This window comes from Dendronephthya gigantea, unplaced genomic scaffold, assembly GCF_004324835.1.
Source record: "Dendronephthya gigantea isolate DGI-Jeju-01 unplaced genomic scaffold, DenGig_1.0 000291F, whole genome shotgun sequence".
NCBI lineage: Eukaryota > Metazoa > Cnidaria > Anthozoa > Malacalcyonacea > Nephtheidae > Dendronephthya > Dendronephthya gigantea.
In genome coordinates this window covers 65,938-92,123 of record NW_021163301.1, presented here as the reverse complement: position 1 = coordinate 92,123, position 26,186 = coordinate 65,938, and the positions used below count along the sequence as shown (strand labels likewise).

General features: G+C 36.3%; 1 protein-coding gene and 1 pseudogene across 1 annotated transcript; one reads left to right on the top strand and one right to left on the bottom strand.

Annotated features, from left to right (window-relative positions):
* Nucleotides 1-6,272: 6,272 nt before the first annotated feature.
* On the top strand, nt 6,273-10,579 carry LOC114541443 (annotated as a pseudogene).
* A 412-nt stretch (nt 10,580-10,991) lies between these two features.
* LOC114541441 (myb-like protein L) lies at nt 10,992-25,967 on the bottom strand. Its single transcript, XM_028561363.1, has 21 exons — nt 25,692-25,967; nt 24,994-25,049; nt 23,805-24,371; nt 23,371-23,433; nt 22,600-22,710; nt 21,715-21,793; nt 21,554-21,635; nt 20,505-20,591; nt 20,361-20,433; nt 19,292-19,456; nt 19,053-19,120; nt 18,523-18,596; nt 18,180-18,286; nt 17,467-17,558; nt 17,264-17,358; nt 16,610-16,707; nt 14,525-14,620; nt 14,347-14,376; nt 13,817-14,080; nt 13,133-13,426; nt 10,992-12,636 (listed from the first exon to the last, which is right to left on the bottom strand). Exons 1-21 carry the CDS (start codon nt 25,864-25,866, stop codon nt 11,743-11,745), a joined length of 3,570 nt encoding a protein of 1,189 aa, XP_028417164.1. The 5' UTR covers nt 25,867-25,967; the 3' UTR covers nt 10,992-11,742.
* Between the last annotated feature and the right edge of the window lie 219 nt (nt 25,968-26,186).

Genomic DNA, 26,186 nt, shown 5'->3' with positions numbered 1-26,186 from the left:
TCGACGAAGAAGTATTTTGTCTTGGGCTACCTGTGTCAAGCCAGACACAGGTAGCCCAAGACAGACACAGGTAGCCCAAGACAAAATACTTCTTCGTCGAAAAAAAAATCTAAGAGAATTTCAAAAAAGGGAAAAAATTAAATTTTTTCACTCTCGAGAAAATCACCCTGTCAAATTTTCGTGAAAAAAATTTAAGGTACGTAAACATGAGTTTTTTAAAAGCGGGAAATTGTTTGATTTTTTTCCGTCTCACTTTCTTCATTTTCAGGCTTTTTAGAAGACACGTGTTTTTAAAACTTTTTTTACTTCTGCTTTTTTTTTAATTTTTAGGTACTTTTGAACGCGATAATTTTTTTTGGGTTTTTTTTTATTTCAAATTTTTTTTTCAATTTAAAGTCTTTCGCAAAGTCCGAGAAGTCTTTTCACTGTTTTAAACATTCCAAATCACACCGAGATTTTTCAGGCTAATTTTGTTGCATTGCCAGGAGTTGAAACGTTTGTCCTCGGATTGAGAGACGAACGTCTTAACCACTAGACCATCGCGTCATTTGTCGAAAGTTATTGTTCTCTATTTGACCTAATCCTTTCGATGAATTTTAAATTAAATAGTAATTTCGGTGGAAAAATCGAACCTTTCCCATGGAGGATTCGAACCTACCCTTACAACCTGGTAGGCCGTAGCTTAACCACTGGGCCATAGGATTGGTTGTTGTATTGAGGTAGCGCAGTGGTTAAGGCTTCGGCCTACCAGGTTGTAAGGGTAGGTTCGAATCCTGCATGGGAAAGGTTCGATTTTTCCAACCGAAATTACTATTTAATTTAAAATTCATCGAAAGGATTAGGTCAAATAGAGAACAATAACTTTCGACAAATGACGCGATGGTCTAGTGGTTAAGACGTTCGTCTCTCAATCCGAGGACAAACGTTTCAACTCCTGGCAATGCAACAAAATTAGCCTGAAAAATCTCGGTGTGATTTGGAATGTTTAAAACAGTTAAAAGACTTTTCGGCCTTTGCGAAAGACGGTGAATTGAAAAAAATTTGAAATAAAAAACCAAAAGAAAAATTATCGTGTTAAAAGTACCTGAAAATTAAAAAAAGCACAAGTAAAAAAAGTTTTAAAAACACGTGTCTTCTAAAACGCCTGAAAATGAAGAAAGTCAGACGGAAAAAAATCAAACAATTTCCCGCTTTTAAAAAACTCATATCTACGTACCTTAATTTTTTTTCACGAAAATTTGACAGGGTGATTTTCTCGAGAGTGAAAAAATTTAATTTTTTCACTTTTTTGAAATTCTCTTAGATTTTTTTTTCGACGAAGAAGTATTTTGTCTTGGGCTACCTGTGTCAAGCCAGACACAGGTAGCCCAAGACAGACACAGGTAGCCCAAGACAAAATACTTCTTCGTCGAAAAAAAAATCTAAGAGAATTTCAAAAAAGGGGAAAAAATTAAATTTTTTCACTCTCGAGAAAATCACCCTGTCAAATTTTCGTGAAAAAAATTTAAGGTACGTAAACATGAGTTTTTTAAAAGCGGGAAATTGTTTGATTTTTTTCCGTCTCACTTTCTTCATTTTCAGGCTTTTTAGAAGACACGTGTTTTTAAAACTTTTTTTACTTCTGCTTTTTTTTTAATTTTTAGGTACTTTTGAACGCGATAATTTTTTTTTGTTTTTTTATTTCAATTTTTTTTTCAATTCACAGTCTTTCGCAAAGGCCGAAAAGTCTTTTAACTGTTTTAAACATTCCAAATCATAACCGAGATTTCAGGCTAATTTTGTTGCATTGCCAGGAGTTGAAACGTTTGTCCTCGGATTGAGAGACGAACGTCTTAACCACTAGACCATCGCGTCATTTGTCGAAAGCTATCGTTCTCTATTTGACCTAATCCTTTCGATGAATTTTAAATTAAATAGTAATTTCGGTGGGAAAAATCGAACCTTTCCCATGCAGGATTCGAACCTACACTTACAACCTGGTAGGCCGTAGCCTTAACCAGTGGGCCATAGGATTGGTTGTTGATATATATGTTATTGAGTAGCGCAGTGGTTAAGGCTTCGGCCTACCAGGTTGTAAGGGTAGGTTCGAATCCTGCATGGGAAAGGTTCCATTTTTCCCACCGAAATTACTATTTAATTTAAAATTCATCGAAAGGATTAGGTCAAATAGAGAACAATAGCTTTCGACAAATGACGCGGTGGTCTAGTGGTTAAGACGTTCGTCTCTCAATCCGAGGACAAACGTTTCAACTCCTGGCAATGCAACAAAATTAGCCTGAAAAATCTCGGTGTGATTTGGAATGTTTAAAACAGTTAAAAGACTTTTCGGCCTTTGCGAAAGACTGTGAATTGAAAAAAATTTGAAATAAAAAAACCAAAAAAAATTATCGCGTTCAAAAGTACCTAAAATTAAAAAAAAGCAGAAGTAAAAAAAGTTTTAAAAACACGTGTCTTCTAAAAAGCCTGAAAATAAAAAGTCAGACGGAAAAAAATCAAACAATTTCCCGCTTTTAAAAAACTCATGTTTACGTACCTTAATTTTTTTTCACGAAAATTTGACAGGGTGATTTTCTCGAGAGTGAAAAAATTTAATTTTTTCCCCTTTTTTGAAATTCTCTTAGATTTTTTTTTCGACGAAGAAGTATTTTGTCTTGGGCTACCTGTGTCTGTCTTGGGCGACAGTGTCTGGCTTGACACAGGTAGCCCAAGACAAAATACTTCTTCGTCGAAAAAAAAATCTAAGAGAATTTCAAAAAAGTGAAAAAAATTAAATTTTTTCACTCTCGAGAAAATCACCCTGTCAAATTTTCGTGAAAAAAAATTAAGGTACGTAAATATGAGTTTTTTAAAAGCGGGAAATTGTTTGATTTTTTTCCGTCTGACTTTCTTCATTTTTAGGCGTTTTAGAAGACACGTGTTTTTAAAACTTTTTTTACTTGTGCTTTTCTTTTAATTTTCAGGTACTTTTTACACCATAATTTTTTTTGGTTTTTTATTTCAAATTTTTTTCAATTCACAGTCTTTCGCAAAGGCCGAAAAGTCTTTTAACTGTTTTAAACATTCCAAATCACACCGAGATTTTTCAGGCTAATTTTGTTGCATTGCCAGGAGTTGAAACGTTTGTCCTCGGATTGAGAGACGAACGTCTTAACCACTAGACCATCGCGTCATTTGTCGAAAGCTATTGTTCTCTATTTGACCTAATCCTTTCGATGAATTTTAAATTAAATAGTAATTTCGGTGGGAAAAATCGAACCTTTCCCATGCAGGATTCGAACCTACCTTACAACCTGGTAGGCCGTAGCCTTAACCACTGGGCCATAGGATTGGTTGTTGCTTATTGAGGTAGCGCAGTGGTTAAGGCTTCGGCCTACCAGGTTGTAAGGGTAGGTTCGAATCCTCCATGGGAAAGGTTCGATTTTTCCAACCGAAATTACTATTTAATTTAAAATTCATCGAAAGGATTAGGTCAAATAGAGAACAATAACTTTCGACAAATGACGCGATGGTCTAGTGGTTAAGACGTTCGTCTCTCAATCCGAGGACAAACGTTTCAACTCCTGGCAATGCAACAAAATTAGCCTGAAAAATCTCGGTGTGATTTGGAATGTTTAAAACAGTTAAAAGACTTTCGGCCTTTGCGAAAGACTGTGAATTGAAAAAAAATTTGAAATAAAAAAACCAAAAAAAAATTATCGCGTTCAAAAGTACCTAAAATTAAAAAAAAGCAGAAGTAAAAAAAGTTTTAAAAACACGTGTCTTCTAAAAAGCCTGAAAATAAAGAAAGTCAGACGGAAAAAAATCAAACAATTTCCCGCTTTTAAAAAACTCATGTTTACGTACCTTAATTTTTTTTCACGAAAATTTGACAGGGTGATTTTCTCGAGAGTGAAAAAATTTAATTTTTTCCCCTTTTTTGAAATTCTCTTAGATTTTTTTTTCGACGAAGAAGTATTTTGTCTTGGGCTACCTGTGTCTGTCTTGGGCGACTGTGTCTGGCTTGACACAGGTAGCCCAAGACAAAATACTTCTTCGTCGAAAAAAAAATCTAAGAGAATTTCAAAAAAGTGAAAAAATTAAATTTTTTCACTCTCGAGAAAATCACCCTGTCAAATTTTCGTGAAAAAAAATTAAGGTACGTAAATATGAGTTTTTTAAAAGCGGGAAATTGTTTGATTTTTTTCCGTCTGACTTTCTTCATTTTTAGGCGTTTTAGAAGACACGTGTTTTAAAACTTTTTTTACTTGTGCTTTTCTTTTAATTTTCAGGTACTTTTTAACACCATAATTTTTCTTTTGGTTTTTTTATTTCAAATTTTTTTCAATTCACAGTCTTTCGCAAAGGCCGAAAAGTCTTTTAACTGTTTTAAACATTCCAAATCACACCGAGATTTTTCAGGCTAATTTTGTTGCATTGCCAGGAGTTGAAACGTTTGTCCTCGGATTGAGAGACGAACGTCTTAACCACTAGACCATCGCGTCATTTGTCGAAAGCTATTGTTCTCTATTTGACCTAATCCTTTCGATGAATTTTAAATTAAATAGTAATTTCGGTGGGAAAAATCGAACCTTTCCCATGCAGGATTCGAACCTACCCTTACAACCTGGTAGGCCGTAGCCTTAACCACTGGGCCATAGGATTGGTTGTTGCCTTATTGAGGTAGCGCAGTGGTTAAGGCTTCGGCCTACCAGGTTGTAAGGGTAGGTTCGAATCCTGCATGGGAAAGGTTCGATTTTTCCAACCGAAATTATATTTAATTTAAAATTCATCGAAAGGATTAGGTCAAATAGAGAACAATAACTTTCGACAAATGACGCGATGGTCTAGTGGTTAAGACGTTCGTCTCTCAATCCGAGGACAAACGTTTCAACTCCTGGCAATGCAACAAAATTAGCCTGAAAAATCTCGGTGTGATTTGGAATGTGTAAAACAGTGAAAAGACTTCTCGGACTTTGTGAAAGACTGTAAATTGAAAAAAAATTTGAAATAAAAAAACCAAAAGAAAAATTATCGTGTTAAAAAGTACCTGAAAATTAAAAGAAAAGCACAAGTAAAAAAGTTTTAAAAAACGTGTCTTCTAAAACGCCTGAAAATGAAGAAAGTCAGACGGAAAAAAATCAAACAATTTCCCGCTTTTAAAAAACTCATATTTACGTACCTTAATTTTTTTTCACGAAAATTTGACAGGGTGATTTTCTTGGGCTACTGTATCGCCATATAGCGCCAATGACAAATAAATTTCATTTATCTAAAAGATGAGAAAAATATATTCTAAAATTGAAAAAAATCAATCTAAGTGAAGTTTAGTCTATATCCCGACTTAATTTTCAGTCTTTTTAGGAGACAGATGCTTTTCAATTTTTTTTTATTTTTTGCTTTTCATTTTTTTAAATTTTTTAGTCAATTTTAAGTACGTTTTTGAAGCCGATTTAATTTGGGGCATTACGGAACAGTAAGGAACACTGCAACAAATATGGTGGCCGAAAGCTGCCACTTTGAAATAATGTTTGAAAAGCGTTTTATTGTGGATTATAAATATTTTATTTTATTTTATTTCAATTATTCATATTTAATGCAACTTAAACGCTTTCAAATTAATTTGGGGCATTATGGAACAGTAAGGAACAAGTATATTTGGCAATTGGCAGTTCTCGGCCACATGAAAAGATTGAAAATATGGTGGCCGAGAGCTGCCAATTAATTTTTGAAAAACGTTTTATTGTGGATGAGAAATATTTTATTTCACATTGATTTTAAATTTTAAAGTCATTTTAGTGCAACTTAAACGCTTCCAAATTAATTTGGGGCATTACGGAACAGTTAGCAACAAGTATACTTGGCAACGTGAATATGGTGGCCGAGAGCTGCCATTTCGAAATAATGTTTGAAAAGCGTTTTATTGTGGATTAGAAATATTTTGTTTCAGATTAATTTTAAATTTTCAAGTTATTTTTAGTACAACTTAAACGCTTTTAAATGAATTTCGAGACATTACGGAACAGTAAGAAACAAGTATATTTGGCAATTGGCAGTTCTCGGCCACGTGAAAAAAAAAAAATATGGTGGCCGAGAGTTGCCATTTTGAAATAATGTTTGAAAAGCGTTTTATTGTGGCTTAGAAATATTTTATTTTAGATTAATTTTAAATTTTTAATAAAGTCATTTTTGGTCCAACTTTCAAATAAATTTGGGGCATTACGGAACAGTTAGGAACGAGTATATTTGGCCACGTGAGTGCACTGAGTGCGACTGACGGTCGAGATTAAAGATGGCGTCGGAAAGAGAGCGGAAAGATCGTGCATTGGGGTTATCTATGGAAATTAAACTCACAAAAGCTCAAAGAAAAATGGTAAAAAAACAGAATAAAGCCCTTCACACACTTAAGAATAGAGAAAAGGAAGTAGGGGAGATATCTGACGTTCCAACAGCATATTTGTTGGTAAAGAATGGCGGGTTAATGTGCGGAGTGGAAAGACAGGATCTAGTCAATGTCTTTAAGAAATATGGAAAATTAGACGATATAATTATGCTTCCAGGGAAATCATTTAGCTACGTCTTGTTTTGTAATTCTTCAAGTGCTGAGGAAGCAATGGCAAGCCTAAACGGTCAAAAGCTATGCTTTAATCAAAACATTTTTAGGAATTTTTACTTGGCATATTTGAAGAAAAGACCCCATATGGAATTGTGTTTGTCAAATAAGGACTACCCTGCGGGAATGATTCTCATTGAAGAATTTATTAATGAACTCCAAGAGCTTGAACTGCTGCAGCGTTTCTTTAGTTGTGAGGAGGACACAAGCGTAGTAGGTGTAACAGGTATAAATGAGTTTTTACTTTGTTGCCTGCATAGATCAAGACAGATTAGCAGTACCTTTACCTCATTACACTGATTACAGACTCTCTAATACTATATTTTCCATAATTTTAGCTGAACAACAGTTGAAGCATAGATATGTAAAACATTATGGTATGAATTTTTGTATGGTTCAAATAATGTGGACAAAGACAAGCCATTACCTGATGGAATACCAAGTGAATGTTCATTGGTTGTGAAAAAGCTTGTTTCACTTGATTGTGTGAAGCATGAACCAGATCAACTTACAATTAATGAGTATAAACCTGGGCAAGGTACTGATGTGTACCTCTATTATGGTTTGTTTAAGTAAATACAGCTGAAGAATTGGTTTGTAAATTAGATGAATTAGATAATTTACCAAAAAAATTAATTGTAAATTAGATAAAGCGATAGATCTGGTAGATAAAGAGATATATATACTTATCAGGGCATGTTTTTGTTCTACTTACCCATGGCATAATAGCACTGTTTTGTTGAAAAAATTCACATTGAATTGTACATAATATACATATAGGAATTCCTCCTCATGTTGACACTCATTCTGCCTTTGAAGATGGCATCACTTGTCTTAGCCTTGGTGCAAAGGTAAAGTAATTCCAAAACCAGTCAATATCTTAATTGTATAATATAATAATTTGCATAACACTGAGGTCCTCAAAACACTGAGGCCTGCTTCTGCAAAATCCTCAACATTTTTGCCAGCACTCCAAAGCATACATTGAAAAGATGAATATTTGCTTATTCATTATATTATGCCTCCAGGTTGCAATGGATTTTCGTCATCCAGATGGACGCCATGTTTCTATTTTACTACCAAGACGAAGTGTTCTTATAATGACAGGAGAATGTAGATATGAATGGACACATGGGTAAGGCGTTGTGCAAAAGTCAAACCTTAAAAAACAATTGCCTCTCGGTATTACTGTATGGTTCAAATAAGATTATGTTCAGATTGGACCACTATTTTCATGTACCTATTCCATTCGCTCTAACAGTGAATAACATGTTTGTTAGAATAACCCCTCGCAAGTACGATATCGTGAACGAAGATGACCTAATATCTAATAAAAACAGCAGAACTTGGGATTCATTTTCCTCTAGTCAACAATCAACTAATGAAAACTCCAGTACAGGGGATTCGCTTTTCACTACTCACCAATCGTCCAATGAAAAAGACTCCAATACTGGGCATTTACTCTCAAGCACCCAACACCCATCCAATGCAGTGACACTTCTTCCTCGGGAGGTTAGATTATCGCTGACTTTCCGCAAAGTGAGACGCACTCCTTGCGATTGTAAATACCCTTCCAGCTGCGATTCACAGGATTTTGGTCGTCAGTCGAATAAGAATGGTAGAGAGAATGTGCTCCCGCAGTCAGAAGAAGACGCTGTGAATTTAGAAAAAGCACATGTTCACAACGTTTATGAAAATATAGCGGAGCACTTTAGTGGTACTCGTCACAGCCCATGGCCGAAAATTGCCGAGTTCTTGAACAAACAACCACGCGGTTCAATTGTGGCGGATGTGGGGTGTGGAAATGGTAAATATCTTGGTATTAATGATCAGCTGTTGATGTTCGGTTCAGATCGCAGTCAAAATCTCGCGGCAATTTGCAGAGAACGAGGCTATCACGTCGTTGTTTGTGATATTTTATCCCTGCCTTATAGGTAATTAAATTCTGTGATATATTCTTATGATTGGGTATTTAGGCTACGAAGTAAAAGTAAAGAAATTCACGCGTTGCCTGTAGTCAACAGTCTCAACATTCAGCAGTGTTTTAATTGTGAAAAATGTTCGAAGAAAAACGAGTCTATCATGGTCTTGGTTAAAATCATGCTTGAACTAATAAATCTAATAATTAACTAATTAAATACTTAACTAAGTCTAAGAACTAATTAATGTGTTCTAAAATAATGTACAATAGCGCTGCTGTTGTGCAGGAAGTTTTTTCACTTTAAAATATTCCCGTCAAAGCTCGATCGACATATTCTATTCTCGTCTAACTACATGCATTGTGTCTCTTTAAATTGAGAGATTTGCACTATTCCTTTCAGATCCGATACTTTTGATGTATGTATATGCATCGCTGTCATTCATCATCTTTCCACCATAACCCGTCGCCTGGCTGCCATTAAAGAACTTGCACGAATCATTAGGCCTGGTGGTCGTATATTGATTTCTGTTTGGGCCTTAGAACAGAGCCTTGGGAAAAGAGGAAATCGGGGGGAACGCCCTCATTCGGGAACGTCCACCTCGATTGACGAAAAAGCATACACCCCAGCTGGAGATGATGGACAAGGATTGGAACAGCCTCGAAGTTCTGAAGTCGCATCCGAAGGGATCAACCCCAGTGTGCAAACTACTGGCGGGACATATTCTGTTATAAGTAATAGCCCTTCAAATAAACCGTCAGATATGTTAGATAATTATCAACGTACAGTTTATAAAGATAGACATCGTGTAAACTTTGATAGCGAAGATGCATTCAGTATATCAAAATCTATCTGCACGTCAAGACACGAAATTGACAAGTCTTGTCCAAACGACGCGTCAGAAATACCTTATCCTTCATCGGTAATATCAATTAGAAACTCTAACTGCCCAAGCACTGCAGTTGAAACATCATCTTGTGGCGACGGGGAAACCCGAAGAAGAGAACAAGAATGTGTATCAAATAACCCAACATCTGAAGAAAATTTACTAAAACTGAAAGTAAACGCATCAAGAAACATGTTCGAACAGCAAGATCTATTAATCCCATGGCATTATCATGGGAATAAGAATTCTTCGAAAAATAGCAAAGAATCGTCTTGCACATCAGATAGGGCTGCGGATGAGAAGGGTGATCGAAAAGCGAATTCTGCAGTTGAGAGAAAAGTATTTCAGAGATTTTACCACGTTTTTAAAGAACACGAGTTGACAGATGAGTGCAGTAAAATTGGAAATGTCTCTATCGTTCGCAGCTATTATGACAAGGGGAATTGGTGTGTTGAACTAGAAAAAGTCAGGGATTATTGATTTTTCTATCAGAATCTTGAATTTTGATCCAGAATTTTTCTTACCCTGGAACTGCCACCGCCTATGTTATAGCGGGATTCTATTTTTCTATTTATAATAAATTATGTTTAAATAAAGTGTATTAATTACTATATTAGGTAGCTGGATGAGGACGTAACATGAACATCTCTCAACCTTGTTTTCGTAACTATTGTGTTGATTTCGGCCTGTTTCAGACGTCGAACTTTTCATGCGCCGAACCTAATGCAAATGAACTAAGGTCTTTGTTTATAAGTTCATTTGCTTCGATTGGGCACATGAAAAGTTCGAAGTCTGAAACGGGCCTAAGCTTCAAACAAATTAAGATGCCAACAGTAGCACAAGTATTAACGTCAAGAAAGGTGATACAGCGGATTGCAACGAGTCTCGCTGGCGGAGGGGCCTCACGTTGGCCTTTCTTGCGTTGGAGAAATACGCCATAGACATATCGCAAGTTTATTATTTATCTTCCTAAACAGGTGTAAGCAATTATATATGTAAGCATTTCAAGATCTGAATTCACCTTTAAATTTATATAGTCTCACTTTGGTGATTCTTGTCTCCACTCTCCATTGATGGTTTGTGGGATGGATATGGTTTGGGCAATAAATTTAGTCCATAATCATATCACATCACTTTGACACATGATACTGACTTTCAGGTATTGAAATGAGTATATATAGCTACCGCCAGGCAGTGATGTTGTTCATTCCAACAATAGCATGTGCGTGTTTTGTTTTATAGAAACCCCACATGTATTCTACAAACAGCTCCTTAACGCTACTGAGTACTGTAAACTCAAACAGATAAAGCCAAAAGATCATTGCTTAGGGATTCTTTTACTCGGACTCGCAAAAACAATAGAGGATTTTAAAGAACGTTCACGACAAAAATCGATTAAAAGCCTGATGAAAACAAAAATTTGTTGGACGCTGGGAGGGCCAACAAGCAAATGCAATAACCCAAGAGTATCCATAGAGTCTAGACATAAAATTTCGAATGATAGTCATAAACTTTGGTTAATCCAAAACTTTCCAACATATTTATGAAGTTAATTAATAACTCATTATAGCTGAATCAACGAAAGAATTACTTCACAAGATCGAAACGCGCATTCACGCAACGATATAGGTTTTAACTGAGAATGAGAAAAAAATTGGAAACTGCATAGCAGAGCACTGAATGAACAATGTACATACACTGTGTTTTGTAACTTATACTAATAAGTTGTACAAAATATAACTACCGAGTCTGACGTCTGCTCCATGTTTTCCTTCTTTTACTTTTACTAGCATTAGTTCCACTTAGTGTTTGACTTTGACTCGGCTTCACAAATGTTGGGTTGACGATCGACAAAAATCCAGGCCACATAAAAAGTCCTTTAAATCTATTTAAAAGTATTTGATATGGCACTGAATTACGAACTTGCACGTGCGGTGTTTGTTTCGTGTCTGACACGAGCAACAAATGGTCCGATAAATGATTTTTGTCCGACGATGCCGATGCATTTTGATCCGATGTCTGCTGGTTTTGATCATGTTGAGTGACTTCTAGACGATTAGTCTGCGATTGCAGATCTTTTCTCAATGTCAGTAGTGTCTTAAAAGCATTTAAAGTGGCAGCAGTAGGGGGTAGAGGTGGAATGGCCGGTACTCGAGGTGATTGTGTATCAGTATCCATGATAATTCTTCTAACCTGAAGATATGGGCTATTCATACCCACGCTAGAAACACTACTTGGACTTACGACCACATTTTTAGTAATTGTGTTTAAAGATGAAGTAGATTCTGAAGTAGCGGACGTAGTTTGTTTGATGGCAGAAGTAGGTTCTCTAGCAGCAGGAGTAGTTTCTACAATAGCAGAAATAGGTTTTGCAGTAGCTGAAGTAGTTTTGGCGACATTAGGAATGGGTTCTGCACGATTTTCGGTTGTAACATCCGGCGTTGAACTGGAATCCATTTTTCGCTGGCTCCGTTTAGATTGTCTTGGTGAAGTTTCACCATCAACGTCCTCTGGGCGTCCTTGTTCGTTCTTTTCAACTGTAGATTCAGGCGTCGTCCCACTACTCCTTTCATTCGATTATTTTTGTTCTTTCGCGATTGACCAGGGGACTCCGAATACTCTCTCTTGCATGCTCTTCTAGGTCTTGTAGAAATCAATCCATGCTGTGAATCAGAGAGAACGTCACTAACCCCCGACAAACCATCTACTTGTTCAGCTAATTCAAAATTTAACCTTTTCTGTTTTTCTGCATCGGAAGGATTATCTCGTGTTCTTTTACGTCTTCTCCTAGAGGCATTTTCGTCAAAAGAATCATCGCCTTTTTTAGTACCTTTACAAGAAGGAGTGTTTGCGACAGATGATTTTGAACTGCCTGAAGTATTTGCCCCATCATTGTTTTCCTCATCACTACGAACTGCTTCTTGTTTATTTCTACCGTTCGCGTTTCCTTGACCTTGTTTTGTTATAGAGGTAGCACGTTGCGCTGTTGACGAAGGTGTCGTTGCGCTGACAACAGGACTGGGCGTAACTGTTCTAAGAGTAACTGTGTTGTTGTTTGTTTCTACTTCAGTATTAGTTTTGAGCATTTGTTTATCGGCATTGTCGTTATCAGTTATCGTTGTTGTTAGAATAGGTTGGCCAAGAGATGTCACACTAGGAGACTCCGAGTTCGTTTGAGAGGATTTTTCTCCTTTGTTTGCGTTAACATTCTTGAGCGCTCCAGATACATCAACACTAAATGCCTTGAACAAAAAAATTTGATGTTATAATCACAATGAAAATTAAATACCTTTACTAAGATTCTACATTTACGGGGATTTATTTATTCATTTACAAAATTTATACACGGTACCATTTCAACCAGTAAGATAAACACCTACAAACATACATTCAATATGGTAAAATTAAAAAAATTAAAAAACACATGCAAAGTAAAAATGGTTGATTTTCAGATGGCCGTGCATGTGTTAACAAAGTTAATACATGCAATAAAAAAATAACTATAAAGATATTAGTTATTTGTATACAAAATGTGAATAATATATTAAAACGAATGTTGAACTTTAATATAAGAATACGGTGGTTTTCAAACTAACAATGGAGAGTTTCGATCGAGGTAACGCATTTACGGCGAACTTTAAGTGTTTGCAAAAAGCATTTGATTTGAGGGTTTTAAGTCATGTGCATACGGGCCAAGCTTGATATAGATATACATGTATACTATAAGTTGGGACTTACCTGTAGGAGTACTGAAAATTGTGTCAAATGTGATATTGGTATTGCATTTGGCAAGGAAGACGCCTGTAATACGACTGATGGATTTGGGGCGGTTAGTTTACATTTGTTTGTCATCTTGCTGGGAGGTTCTGTCCGAGGTTTACTAGGAGATTGTGAAAATTCTTTCCTTGCCCTTGATTTTAAAGGCATAGACGTAGTAGGAGGTCTCTTTCTGGTCGTTCTGCCAGGTTCCTTGCTTTCTGGTTCATCTGAACTTATAACATCGGGGGTTTTGGAAGTACCTGCACTTTTTACCTGCAAAAAGCGTAAAAAGCGACCCTTTTTTACAATTGACAATGAATGAATTCACATCTAAGGATACGCACATAATACACAAATTGTCGATAAAGTTTAAAAAATTCTAAAAATTCCGACATTATTTTATCCAAATCTCTTCAAAATTTTCCCCTTTTTTGACAGATACAATACGCATCGTATTTTGGGGGCTTGTTTGCCGAGTGAAGAACGTTTCAGTATGCAAGAACAATTATAATATATAAGTACCCGTGCATGCATGTATACACATCGAGGTTCCTCACTGAGGCAAAAAAATTTTTAATTACCTACATGTTTTTATACCATAAAAATATAGGCCCTTGGTCTCAATAGGCCTCAATGCTTTTTAGGAATATTTAAACTTCAAACCTGAATATTTGTGTAGGCACCACCAGATACTTTCTTGCGTTTCTTTCCCCTATTCTTCATTGGCGACGTAGGAGTGGAGTTCTCTTTCGCTTCTTTCTCCTTTCTTTTTATTTTTGTGGTGTCGTCTTGAGAAGCAATGCTAGCGCAGTGGTCAGATGTTGCATCAAGATTAGTTACATCATCAAATGCTGCGTCTGTGTTCGCTTCATCAGTAGTTACATCCTCTGCTTTGCTCGGAAGTTGAGAAAGAGATTCGATTTCCTCCTAAACAAAATCATATCCCAAATCTCAGTATAGGCGTTATCAGTGACCACGTGTATTTCTCGTTCCTCTAATGCTCGTCGCTGTTTGTTAACGTCATCATGCAAGTCTGGCTTTTAAAGATGAAATAAAGTCTGTTTGTTCTGCGCATCTGTTCCGCTCAAAATAACGAGAAATGTCATAGAGATAAGCAGCAGTGCCGTAAATCATTTAATGTTTTCGAGTATGCATGTCAAACCAACCCTCTACAATCTTCAGAAGTTACTTACGGTTTCGGACAAGTCAAACATATCAAAATCCTACAATAAAAAAGAGGTATAAAAAATTATAAACTCAAAAAACACACGCGAGTTAAGCATGCGATGCATGCATGAAATGTTAGCAACCTTAAAATGGGAAGCATATATTGGGATGCTATACATATGATCGATTATCGATTATACTCACTTCTGGTCCAATTTCCGGTTTATCAGAACGACGTCGAGAGAAATTATTTACAAGTTTAGCTCGTATGATTTTCTGTTTAATGAAGTGCTCTTTTGTCTACAGTAAAAAATAAATGCATGTAAATATGAGCAAAAAATAAGCATATAATATAGGTAACGGATATGCATTAGATACTAACATCACTCCATGCCGCCACAAGGCACGATTCTATAGTAGCAGGGAATTCTGGTATTGGCTAGCTATCATCGATAAATGTTTGATATTAAAATACTGCAACTAAAATTTCCTGCTGGCAGGTCCATTAAATTTGTAGTCAACTTGCTGTCGACGCATTAATTATTGACTCGAACGTCGGTGTACCGTTGAGCTTCATTCAACGTAATCATCGGCGATTAATTATGAATGACACAAACCTTAATACAGTTTAGTCGTATGACAAAAAAGGTGAATTTCCACACTCTGGACATGCGAAATGTCGCTATCAAGTATGAACAACACAAATCTCAACCCGCCTATGATATTTTCCATGTACGGTATACCAGCAGTGCAAGTAACAAATGCTGTAGGTATTGTTGGAAATCTTCTCTTAATCTTTGCACACATAAAGGATCCATTAAGACTACTAAAGTTCCCATCTTCATTATTTATCTCTAATATTGCGGTCGTTGACCTGCTGCTGTCGTGTGCTCTATTTCTTTTATATACACCAACCGTTAGAGTTGTTCTTAACATAGCGAATACTCTCGTGGCTACGCTCCATTTTCTGGCGTTTATCCTGTATTTAAGCCTGGCGATTGAACGATATTGTTTGGTGGCTTTTCCATTTTGGCATCGAATCAACATTACTTTACCGGTATGCCGTTACTGGATGGCAAGTACATGGCTAGTCAGCGTTATTCCGAGTGTTGGATTGGTTATAAAGGGGATAATGACAGAGCTCGTCATTCCCGTGGAAATAGCCTTTCTGGCAGTCATATGGCTGTTGTTTATCCTAATACAAGGTACCTACATGGCCTCCTATATATCACTTAGGAAACAAAACAACGAACTTCAAAGACGAGAAGATATGAACGAGGTAACGGAAAGGAGATTAAAGCTTCGTCTCAAGAGTGAAAACGATTTTCTTTTTACAATCGCAATTGCTTGCTTTGTTCTCGCGGTGACCATTCTGCCATTTTACACCATAGCTAGTATCTATTTTCTGAAGGCCGCAGCAAAGTCAGAGAAAACTTACACAATGGATCTTCCTTCAAGTTTTTTTTGGAGTATGGTGGGAATCAGCGCTAATTCTGCAATCAATGTTTTCGTATACCTGTGGCGGCTTCCACAGTACCGAAAAACATTTAAAAATCTTTATTGTCAATGCAGGAAGAGCTAAGGTGAATTTCTCTGTGTGGAAGGCTAAAACAGTGCATGAGATGAGCAAATAAACGTAGGTAAACATTTAACATACGTTTAGAAAATAAATGCTAACCCGGAAATTGCATGTGTCATTGCATGATCAAATTTCGACGAATTAATAAGTTTTTCGTTTTTTAATTCATCTCTCAAATGAATACGCGTCAAAATTCTATTTGCTTGCGGAGATGAGATGAGATGAGATGACATAAATGTCTCTCTGAAATTTTACGGATTTGTGGAAGATTTTACAAAATGAAGTTGATGGAGATTGTAGGTTTTTTAGCATAAGCTTACATGATCAACTGCGATGAATTTTCATTCCAACTTGGTTTTATACAAACGCTGTTTGTCCTATTTTTTCCCCATTGTTGTCAATAGCACGAAAAACTACAAATACCCCCTAATGTGATATGCTAATGAGAAGGAGATGGAGGTGGATTGGCCATATCTTAAGAAAAGAGGCTGATGACATAACAAAGACAGCTCTTCATTGGACTCCAGAAGGGAGAAGAAAACGTGGTCGGCCCAAGAACACCTGACGTAGAACAGTCGAGAGTGAAATGACTAACCCTCCACCAGACCTGTGATCAATTTGGACCAGAATGGCCCAAAACAGACGGGAGTGGAGAGCTTTTGTTGCTGCTCTACACGCCAGGAGGCATAAGTAAGTACACCCTACTGTACCTTCGGATCTTCTTTCATCAGAGAAAACCACCGCCTTCGACATTTATTGTCAGTCCTTCCTGGCATATGTTTTGCAATTGTTGACCAATTCCGAAGTCCTACAAAATTAAGAAGCATGAAGACAATTAAGATTTGAAAGCGTTGACATTTATCAAGCGTTGGACTACTTTACTCGCCCTGTAAGATACTGTCAGTGTCCACTTTCAACAGTGTTGGGTGACTTTCTAGACTTTAAGGGGCTGTTTACATGAGCCCGGTTATCCGAGATTCAACGACGCGTGAGAGGAGTTTGAGGTATTGAAATAAGCCTTTATGACACCAAACAAGCACATGCTATTGTTGTGGTGATTATACGACTGTCAGGATCATGTTATTTGCTTATTTCAATACCTCAAAATCATCTCACGCTTCGTTGAATCTCGGGTAACCGGGCTCATGTAAACAGGCCCTAAAAATCCAATCGGTTTTGTAAGAGAGTTTTCAGTGTGTCCCGTATTTCGTAAGAATTAGTGGTAAGGATCTTGGTTGGATGAGGTTTTCATAGGATTCTTGGGGATTTAGCTGAATTCTTGTGGCTTTCACGGGACTGTTGGGGTCAGGAAATAGATGATCAGGCCGTATCAGTCTCGAAGTGTACAATGGAAGATTACTCACCGACGCTCTGTTCTCCAACAACTTTAATTAATCTCTCGTCTTCTTCTTTACTGAACGCGCCTTTACGGAGATTGGGATCAAGAACATCCTGCCATCTGAAAAGGCATATAGGAAAATAAGTATTGAAAAGGCATTGGATGAATGCGGAAACAAATGGAAATTTACAAGTGACGAAAAATGAGATTGAGAAATAAAAGACGGACCTTTCCCGGACTTGAGAATCTGTCCTTCTTGGTAGCAAACTTTTAAACTTGAACCAGTTAAAACCATATAGCTCCACTCCTTTACGTAGCAACTGAAGAAAATGGAGAAATATCATTGTTAAAAAAACACGTTTGTGTTTCGTAATGATTCGGACCCCACCGGTACTGGTAAATATTGTACCGACGCAACTCCTGACTAGTTAATCAACTTAAAACAAACTGCAAGACATTAGTCTACACGCGGGAGGACTTACGAATCAACAAGGAATGCCTTGGCTGCAATATTCAAATGTGTTGAAACAGATGCCCAATTCCCCGACCCTCATTTAGCATTGAATCGTACTTAACATGTCGTCTAGATCAGTATTGCGTGTATACGGTGTGAGGGAAAACTGTATGTTACATGCTCGATCGCATCGCCCTAATCGTAATATTTCGTTTAGGAAACAATAAAAAGAAGAGAGAGAGAAAGGGGGGGGGGAAAGATGGGGTTGAAGGCAAACGCGGCTATTGTTCGTCCACTGTTAACAGAACCTGGGTTTCGCTAAAACAGCTCTTCCCGCAGGGTAGCCTGCGGAAAACCATGAAATATGGAGGTTCTTGGAAGAGTAGTTTCTAAAGCATTCCAAGCCAACACCTCACAAGACGTAGCAAATCAGTTTATTCCAAATATCATGTGTTTGCATGCGAACAGGATTTGATCTCCCACTTACGTCATCCTCCTCTTTTTCCCACTTTCCCTTCTTGATCTCAGGATCAAGAGATTTAATATAGCGATGCATGCATTGAGGACCAGTACGACCATCAAGAAAACTGGACACTAGAAGAAAAAATACGATCTACTGTTGCTTACAAATATTGCAAATAATTACGGATATAGGCTAGTATAATTACCAATGTTTCTATTTTTAAGCCGATGAGCTGATGATATGGGTACATCATACTTTAGTTCTTTAACTAATTAGATTGTTCTAAAGCTACTCTTGTGGCTTGTGCATCTTGTTGTACCACCCTCGAAACCCTTAAATGTAAATCATATATTGCATGGCACATTACCTTTCTCCCAAGGACCAACTCCACACGCGTTAACAGCTTCGACCAATTTCTTATCGTCTTCTGGCTCCCACTTGCTATAAAACCGCAAAAATTAAATGCGATCAAAAGCAGGCATTAATTAATCAAACTTCAGCACGCCATTGGACCGGGCGGAAAATACTTTATCGCCAGGGCCGTAGCTAGAAGCTTAATTGGGGGGGGGGGGTGTATATTCATATACTCATCTTATGCCCCATTGATTTCTTTTGTACGGTATTGTTCCTACGGTATATAAACATGAATATATGAATATACACTCCCCCACTAAGCGGGTCTAGCTACGGCCCTGTTTATCGCGATGAGAGTATTCCATGGAGTCAAGCTGTCGAATGACGCCTTTTCTATACTTTAAAGAGAAAGTGAGCGAACTCCAAAGCAAACTCTTGACTTGCAACCAAGGTTATGGAGAAACGATAGACAGTAACAGCGAGAAATTTCGCTTTAGACTAATCAGCAAATTAAGTGGTTGAATTATTCTACCATAAATTTACCTTTTTAAGAAGTTCTTATTCAAGCTTCTTTGATATCTATGCAGGCATTGTGCTGCAGATCTGTTACTCTTAAAATCAATATAAAAAACTACAATAGAATCATTCATGATGCTCGCTGTTGTACTATTAGGGAGATTATTTCTGCAAGGCAAGAAACGAAATGAACGTCTTTTTCCGGGGAAAACGTTCCGATAAAACGAGGCGCTAGTCATCGGAAGATGAATGGGAAACATATATACCTTGAGTTCAGTAGCGATTTTGTGCCAGTTCCCACCGCAGCTGTTTTCCTCAGCTAATCGCAATAACAACTTATCCTCTTCTTTCTCCCACTTGCCTTTGTTTAAGAGAGGGTGAAGCTCGTTATACCAAAACACTTGGCATTGATGCGGTGTTCGGAAAGGCAGCTGAAAATAGTAGGATTGTTCAATGAAACCGGATGTATATGTCATATAATATAACAAATGTCAATGTATATGTCACACAATATATCAAATGTCAATGTATATGTCATATAATATATCAAATGTCAATGTATATGTCATATAATATATCAAATGTCAATGTATATGTCACACAATATATCAAATGTCAATGCATATGTCATATAATATATCAAATGTCAATGTATATGTCACACAATATATCAAATGTCAATGTATATGTCATATAAATATCAAATGTCAATGTATATGTCACACAATATATCAAATGTCAATGTATATGTCATATATATATCAAATGTCAATGTATATGTCACACAATATATCAAATGTCAATGTATATGTCATATAAATATCAAATGTCAATGTATATGTCACACAATATATCAAATGTCAATGTATATGTCATATAATATATCAAATGTCAATGTATATGTCACACAATATATCAAATGTCAATGTATATGTCATATAATATATCAATGTCAATGTATATGTCACACAATATATCAAATGTCAATGTATATGTCATATAATATATCAAATGTCAATGTATATGTCACACAATATATCAAATGTCAATGTATATGTCATATAGTATATCAAATGTCAATGTATATGTCATATAGTATATCAAATGTCAATGTATATGTCACACAATATATCAAATGTCAATGTAATGTCATATAATAAATCAAATGTCAATGTATATGTCATATAATATATCAAATGTCAATGTAATGTCATATAATAAATCAAATGTCAATGTATATGGACATCATATAATATATCAAATGTCAATGTATATGTCATATATGGTGTCTACAGTATACAGAAATTGAGCTGCGTTGTCACAAGATAAACATACCACTTTATTTGAGATATCGCAGAAGTCAATAGTGTCAGTGAAATCTTGTACCAAGTCAACAATAGAAAGAGCTCTAGATCCCGACAAAAGAAAGACGTTCGAGGTTTTGTATGACAGCTTTGAAAGAAATGTACAAATACGTACTTCAGGCGCTCTATTTCATTTCTTAGATCTTCAATCTCTTTTTGATCTTCTTTCGTTTTTAATAATTTCGGAGTGATGACTTCAAGCCTATTTAAAACATCAGAAGTCTTAGTGAGTTCAAATAATTGCGGCATTTTCCGAAAGAATCCATCAACATTGGACCTAACAGCCAATCAACGGACAATGACCAATGGTCGGAAATGCTTGTCGACCGGTCATAAATTTATACCCTGCCAGTTATTTTGACCGACGAAATTAATGAATGATAATTATCTCGGCCCACCAATCGACAGCTAAATTTATTAATAGAGAATCTGTTTCGCTCAAAACATATACACGATTTGGTCACGTTAGTTTGTGACCCTGTATCAGTAATCGGTCACGCGGGTCGAACCCTGGGTTTGTTTACACCAGTGTTAACCCGGGTTCGATCCAGGGCGAACCCACCTTCAAAGCAGGGTTGAAACTAACCTGGGTTAAGTATGCCTACACTTTACCCGGGTTAATTTGCGGGGCTTTACAGAGTGGAATTAATATAATTCCGAAAAATGAAAGCATAATACAAATTTTCTTCTGTATATTTCGAATCAAGATCGGTTCATCTTCAGCAGAATGGTTTACGTTTAAAAGATTGGCGTAACTTTAAAGCGTGTACAAATCTTACGCAAAGTTACGCAAATCTTGTAAACGTAAACCATTCTGCTGAAAATGAATCGATCTTGATTCGAAATACACAGAATAAAATTTGTATTATGCTTTCATTTTTCGGAATTACTTTAATTCTATATGTGCTAAAACTATCAGCTAGTAAAGGATTTTACAGAGAGGGTTGAGTAACTATAAATCGGGGGACGGCACTATAATTTTCTTACTTTATCATCATCTTCAGTTCCTAAATTTATTGTTAAATACAGATAAAAACTTGCAATATCTAAATCACTTTACAATATTTTCATGCAGCACATCATGTAGTTGAATATATCTTAATGCTGGACTCTAATCCTCAACCCTGTGACGTAATTTCGGGATAATTTTAACGGTAACCGTACCTCCTTAACAAAGGCATTTGTTTGGTCTGTAATATCTCTGACTTCACAGCATCCGACAGCAAAATTTTATCCTCCTGTGACCCTGGAAACATGAACGAAACCATCATTTGATAAGTCGGTCTTTAGAGCAAGGGAAAGGTTAGTAACAATTTAGCAATTACATAGTCTTGGTGGTGTTTGAAATGTATGCGGCTGACCAACACTCTTTCGAAGTTTGGTATCTTCATTGTCCTCAGGACACTACACAAAATAACACATATTCATTTTACCATTCTTGCAATTTAATTTCCGTGTTTGTTCAGGCTGGTTTCCAGCCAGGAAAACTATCCTCCGAACCGTATTGGACAGACAAGTTTCTTTCATCCTTGTGTTCTCAGCAAAAACTAATTGTCTTAAGGAAAGAAACCATACTGTACGATCCGGCCCGGAGGATGATTTTCCTGACTGGAAACAAGCCCTTACACCTTCAGAAGATCCAGATTGATATCAGGTAATGCAAAGCGAATGCCAAAAAGCAAACCACCTCTAGTTGCATAAGTGGAAGATGTGTACATGCAGCAGCCTCATCCTCATGGTATTCGCTCTGCACCCAATATTTCGCAACAGTGGAGCAAATTTCTTGGAAACAAGGTTAAAGATGTCGTGAAAAAAATTATCAAGCACTTGCAACTGACGTCATAGTTCCTATTTATAGCCTTCCTACAGTGTTGAGTGACGAATTAAAATACAGTTATGCAACGACTTAATTCACTTAAAATTTGTGATACATCATATGGCAAGAGCTTAACAAAAAATTAGATATTTTTTGTGTTCAAACAAAAAAGATATTTTTATGTCCATTCCGAAACCTCAGTACAAGTTGGCGATAGGACCACCCAGCTAATGCATGCCATGTATGCATGAACAGTTCTTGTTTCAGTTGTTTGTTTCCGCAAGACCGGTGACTTCGTTAGCCGGGTGACTATATAACAGCATGGTGGTATATAAAGGTGCATATAAACAGGCCTTCGCCCATTTGATATATACTGTTCAACAACAATAATCACCTCTTTGCGTGTTCTAAAATATGGCTTTGCATATGAGGAAAGACTCCTATGGCTATGTTCGGTTTCTTCTGCTTTTGCTGATGAGGAAGAAGACATCCGATCCAATCCAACCTAAAATGCCAGATCTAAAATGAGCTGATTGCAATATAGAGTAAATCTACGAAACGGTTTTATCAGATGGAACCAGAATATTTCAGAGAGCCGGAGTGTCATCTTGTGTAATAAAATACTGTAAAGATCCGGATAATTTAGTGAAAATAAAATGATATTCTTACATTCCAATATAACCAGGGAGCAGCGTAGTAAACAGCTTAGCATCAAAAATGATACTAACTCTCCTGATGAAGGCCCTCGGGTCGAAACGTTGAGAAGTGTTTTTGTCTATTTTAGGCAGTTGTTATACCACATTTGATGCTAGATATTCTTACATGTAAAACACAATTTTTCATAATAAATTTCGTTGCCCAGGGCCCCAGTCTAATTTTACACTCCAAATATTTCCAAATATTTGGCTACAATTTTTTATGTCTTATACACTATGATTTGTCACTGTAGCATAAAGAGCATGGTCTTGAGGATAAACAGAAAATCAAACAGAGAATTTTTTTCTTTTTTTAAAACATTCTCTGAGAAAATTTTTGTTTACAAAACACCTTGGCTTAGGACAAAATTTAACTATAAAACATGTCAGCTGCAAATTTTATAAGAATTTCCATTATCTTTAAATATCTAATTTCAAGTGTAGCAGTTACCATAGATCATTTCACTTACTTGTTTCTCTCTGTTTTCTGCAAGTAATTTCTCAATTTTCCTGAGTTGTGCTTCAATAATTGTCTGAAATTAGAGAACAATGATCAAACTTGTCGATTTATCCACCACAAACTGTACTTATTGCAACAAACTATTAAATATCGTAATTTGCAACTCATACATATGTCATGACCTTAAAATGCACATGGCTGCCCTGGTCTCAAAATCACAAATGCATTGCATAGCCTTAATGTTCTGACCAAGATAATTAAAGTTTGCAGAGCAATTGGCAGGTTGACAGATAATTGAATAAGGTAAAACAATTATTGGCAAAATTTATGCTACATTGACTTCTTCTCTAGATGCCCACAATGACTTCATGTCTTATTCAGGTTAATGCAAAACATTCCCCAAAAAAGGGGGCTAACCTCTCGTAACAGTATTGTGTGACATACCTGATACTTTCTATTCAGGTTCAAACATCGTTGTTGTTCATTTAACACTTCACAGTCTTCCTCATCACTTAAAACATGTATTTCTTTTGCACCATCACCAACATTATCAAGATTTTCTGCTTCTTTTGAACTGACTAAAGAAGACTGACTATTTCCATAATCATGATGAAGAAATGCCAAACGGCTCTGAAAAATCCCTGAAGATTGACAGCCATCCTTAGCCGGCTGAAGTTCAGTCAAATGATAGTCACCACTATTTTGTTCCTCAAGAAACGGATTAGATTGTTCAGGATTTGGCGATATTTGTATGCTTGGAATATTATGAGCTCTGCTAGCATGGACATTTTCCGAGATGGAATGTGAGTTCTCAGGTACAGAACTAAGGTAATGTTCAGATTCGTCCACTGAATCATTGAGTGGTACTATTGTAGAGACCTCATAACAAGTGTATTCATCTGCAGATAAGTCAGAATCATCTGAAATAGTGATTGCAGTCTTGTAGATCTTTGTTGTACTTTTGAGAGTCTCATCTTCACTTTCAGATGAAATAACTTCAACAGGGAAAAGCTAAGAAAGAAATTTAGCATAAATGACTGGAGTGAATTTTCAGAATTATATAAATTATACACTTATATAGGCAATAAATATTATTTCTGTTTTATCGAAAAAGAAATTCAATTACGCTTCTTAAGAGTCTTAATTTTTACAAAATTTGTTTATCTTCCTTACTTCGCAAGATATTGGGGATCATCGGATATCGAGATATATCTGCCATCTTGTTTTATAATGAGATCTAATTATGTGACGTCAAAAGCAGGGTTGACATTTCATAAAAACCACTACTTGTTAATCACTACATGTTTACCCTTTTAAGTTTAAAACTCTGACAATTTAAATGCTATAATTTGCATGTATGTGCAATTGTAATACCATGAAACTATCACTTCACTGAATTGTTAACTTTAAGTTACAAAATGAATTTTCACCCAGCTTATGACGTTATGCATATCCGGCCAAGAATATGCATATCCAAAATGGCAGATGGAAGATTTTCTCATTTGAAAATATCTTAAGATGTAATAAAGTTAACAAAAATCCTTAAACAAATTTTGTAAATATTCATGACATTCTTTTAAAATAGACGAAGATCATTTTTATTGCCTTATCCTTTAATGATGCATTTAATTACCTGTGATTGATATGTTTCTTCAGAAGTTTCTATGTATTCCTGTGATTTGATAATTTCTATGAAAAAGATAAACAAGCTGTTTTCAAATGTAATCTAGCAACTGCTGAAAACATAAAAGAACACATCTTACATTCTGGACCTAATAGTTTTTATCATGGCATACTAACTTTCCTGGCCCTTAAAAGGAAGTGTCAATTTCTTCTTGTATATCTTAATTAGGCAGCTGCTGAACCAAATTTAATGACAAGTTATTTAAAGCAGCCACCATGCTACATCCTGGTCTATCTTGGAAGGCATGTTAAATGGAATAATGCCAATAGCTTACAACTGGCCACTGAATATTAATATTAAGGATGACTTAATTTTGGCCTTCTGGGTAACATAATAGTAATAGTAAAAGTCATATATGCTTATGAAGCATTTTACCCAAATCCAAAATTTTAGATACATATGATAATAAAATCAATTTCCCCGAAACCAACCGAAAACAACCGAACTCATCACCATAACTAGTAACCTGGCTGATGTATCATGTATCGTATGGTATTTTATTATTTTTATTATATATAGTTCAAAAACATCATGGAGAATTGTGGTGTACTTTCATTGTGTACTATTATTACATCGGACTGGAGTATATTAATAAAGGTTGTGAATGCGCAGAACGAAGTTTAACACACAAAACTTTACTTTTGTACCTAGTTCGTCTTCGTCGGAATCCCCCTGGTTGTCGCGCACCTCATAACTTGCAAACTCGCTATTAGTGCCTGCTCGAGTCGATGCGCCCCCAAGCGTTTGCCGAATTAACTCTATCTCCTTGACTAAACTTTCCCTGTCAATACCATTTATGTCTGCATCTTGTGCTTCTTCCATGAAGAGAAATCACAGCGCAATGACTGTGAATTATAATATCGCTATGAGATAAGCGAAACTATACGTTGTAAAACGTTGTCAAAAAATCTCCCACATGTGCAAGAACCGAAAATCAGAGTTTAAAAATCGACGAATTTTACGCGTATTTTCCGTCGTGGAAAATACGCGATCAAAAATCGCTAAATTTTACTAGCACTTTTGGTCACACGTGTGAGTGACATTGAACTGTATGTAATCGTTTGTTTACAGTTCAATGGTGAGTGGTGAGTGACCATATAGATTATGAGGAGAAATTGGGGAGCGTGCTAATGGGCGGATGT

Coding starts and splice junctions, on each gene's coding strand:
- LOC114541441 (XM_028561363.1), bottom strand. CDS start 25,866: ATGGAAGAAGCACAAGATGCAGACATAAATGGTATTGACAGGGAAAGT. Junction 19,121..19,291: donor AAATCGCTACTGAACTCAAG/GTATATATGTTT, acceptor ATTGATTTTAAG/AGTAACAGATCTGCAGCACA. Junction 14,377..14,524: donor AACCGGAAATTGGACCAGAA/GTGAGTATAATC, acceptor TTTTTATTGTAG/GATTTTGATATGTTTGACTT.